At 45.7% G+C, this 2,173-nt stretch overlaps 1 protein-coding gene across 1 annotated transcript in view; it reads right to left on the reverse strand.

Annotated features, from left to right (window-relative positions):
• LOC121860904 (dopamine beta-hydroxylase-like) overlaps nt 1–938 on the reverse strand; it is a 45,599-nt gene extending 44,661 nt beyond the window's left edge. The window contains exon 1 of the mRNA XM_042358272.1: nt 605–938. Coding sequence (XP_042214206.1) covers nt 605–913 — 309 coding nt within the window. The 5' untranslated portion in view covers nt 914–938. The remainder of the gene's footprint in view (nt 1–604) is intronic.
• Nucleotides 939–2,173: the final 1,235 nt, after the last annotated feature.

A 2,173-nucleotide genomic window follows, 5' to 3' on the forward strand; every position in this document is an offset into this window, starting at 1 on the left:
ATGTGTTGGAATACTTCTCAGGCAAATTTAGATAACAAAGTGTGCGGCCAGACATACTGCCTCACACTCCTGTATTCGTGCAGTTGCGAATAAGTCATCCTTTATGTACAGAACTAAACAAACGATGTATTTGAAATACTCTGTAACATTCAATACCATAATATCCTGACCACTGGGATCTGTTGTACACACAATTTGTGACCTCTACTCTACCCACAGGGTGCACAATAAACTGGCTGCTGTACGTAGCAAAATTCAAAAAATCAATTGAAGGAAAAGAACTAAACTGACTTATTAGACTGTGCGAGAATGCCGAGAATTAACTACGGTATTTGAACAGGAGGAGAGGAAAGCTCTTTTACACATTCCTAAGATAGCCAAGTGAGGCAAGAGAATTACGAGTGTCTCTCTCTCTCTCTCTCTCTCTCTCTCTCTCTCTCTCTCTCTCTCTCTCCATCCTTTTACATCTTGACCACACCCCACCCCATCACATCACATCTCTTGGTCACGGTTAAGAGATCAAGAGGACCTCAAGGGGCAAGTGTAACCCAAGTAAACACAGTTATAGAGAAAGTAAACCCAGCCCGTTGTAAGAGTTGCCCACCTGGAAGTGTATATGTCCATGCCAGTCTGTCCACAGCACACAGAGGTCGGCGCCCATCAGGTCACCACGGTCGGAGAAGCCCAACGCCAACCAGGGCTGAGGTGCTTTCGCTCGGGAGTGTACCTCGAATTTAACCTCTTCTCCAGGGTAGTCAACCCTCCAGTAGAGGTGGTGGGTGTCATTCAGGTCAAGAGCCACGTCATATATAGACGACAATTCGTGTTGAGGCGGAGTGGCACAGACAGCAGCCACCAGCAGCAGTAGGAACCGCCAGGCCCCAAGCCGATTCCCTTCACGACGAGTCTTCATGCTTGACTGAGAGGAAGGACCGGGCGCTTGGAGGAGCCGGGAAGCAGGCTGGTGCAGTGCGCAAGCGTTTAGCCCGTCCCGCCCACCGCCTGCCCTCATTCCGCCCACTGTCTGCCTTCACCCCGCCCACTGACCCAGTCACCCACAAGCCATCCATTCTCCCTTAACTATCCAGTCCTCCAGTTAGCTTTAAATTCCACCTTCTCTCTTGTCTAACAAGATGACGACACCTCAGATCGTGTGTCAGTGTATATCGAATAAATTGCAACTAGGCAGATTTTCAAAGACCTTAAACCAATCTTCGTAGAATAGTTACAATAGTTTACTATGCGGTAACCTGAGATAATCAACAGTACACAACCGCGACTACAGTATATCTTAGACCAGATTTGTAGAGGTGTTAACAGTTGACCACGTGTCATCATGTCCCCGACTGGTTTTGAGAAAGTGTTTGACCTTTAGGTCACACTTGTTTCCCGGGAACTGTGGACCTCGTCCATCACCTCATACAAACTTCCTCTAAAATCGCCGACATAGGCGATTTTACCAGATTGGGTGAACAGTACGTGTGGATTGGGAGACGATTAGTTATATTTCTGGCTATGGTCAAAGAGGTCTCCAGAATTGCCACAAACTCCACAGTTTGTCTTGGGTGACCTTACAGTCGGCAACGTTACCATAACTATTCCACACTTTAATAATAACATTTAGCAAAACCTATAATGTATTTTTTTTTAGCTGATGGTACAAGCTCCACTCCCCCTGCAGCTCATTGGCCCATATTTAATGTTTGATTAATATTGATATATCGTAAATAAATCCATATATTGAGGAGGAGCACAAGGAGGAGGGGTGAAGGAAAGTGATGTACATGTGGAGTAGGTGAAGGAAAGTGATGTACATGTGGAGTAGGTGAAGGAAAGTGATGTACATGTGGAGTAGGTGAAGGAAAGTGATGTACATGTGGAGTAGGTGAAGGAAAGTGATGTACATGAGGAGTAGGTGAAGGAAAGTGATGTACATGAGGAGTAGGTGAAGGAAAGTGATGTACATGTGGAGTAGGTGAAGGAAAGTGATGTACATGTGGAGTAGGTGAAGGAAAGTGATGTACATGTGGAGTAGGTGAAGGAAAGTGATGTACATGTGGAGTAGGTGAAGGAAAGTGATGTACATGTGGAGTAGGTGAAGGAAAGTGATGTACATGTGGAGTAGGTGAAGGAAAGTGATGTACATGTGGAGTAGGTGAAGGAAAGTGATGTA

This window comes from Homarus americanus, unplaced genomic scaffold, assembly GCF_018991925.1.
Source record: "Homarus americanus isolate GMGI-L3 unplaced genomic scaffold, GMGI_Hamer_2.0 scaffold52806, whole genome shotgun sequence".
Classification (NCBI taxonomy): domain Eukaryota; kingdom Metazoa; phylum Arthropoda; class Malacostraca; order Decapoda; family Nephropidae; genus Homarus; species Homarus americanus.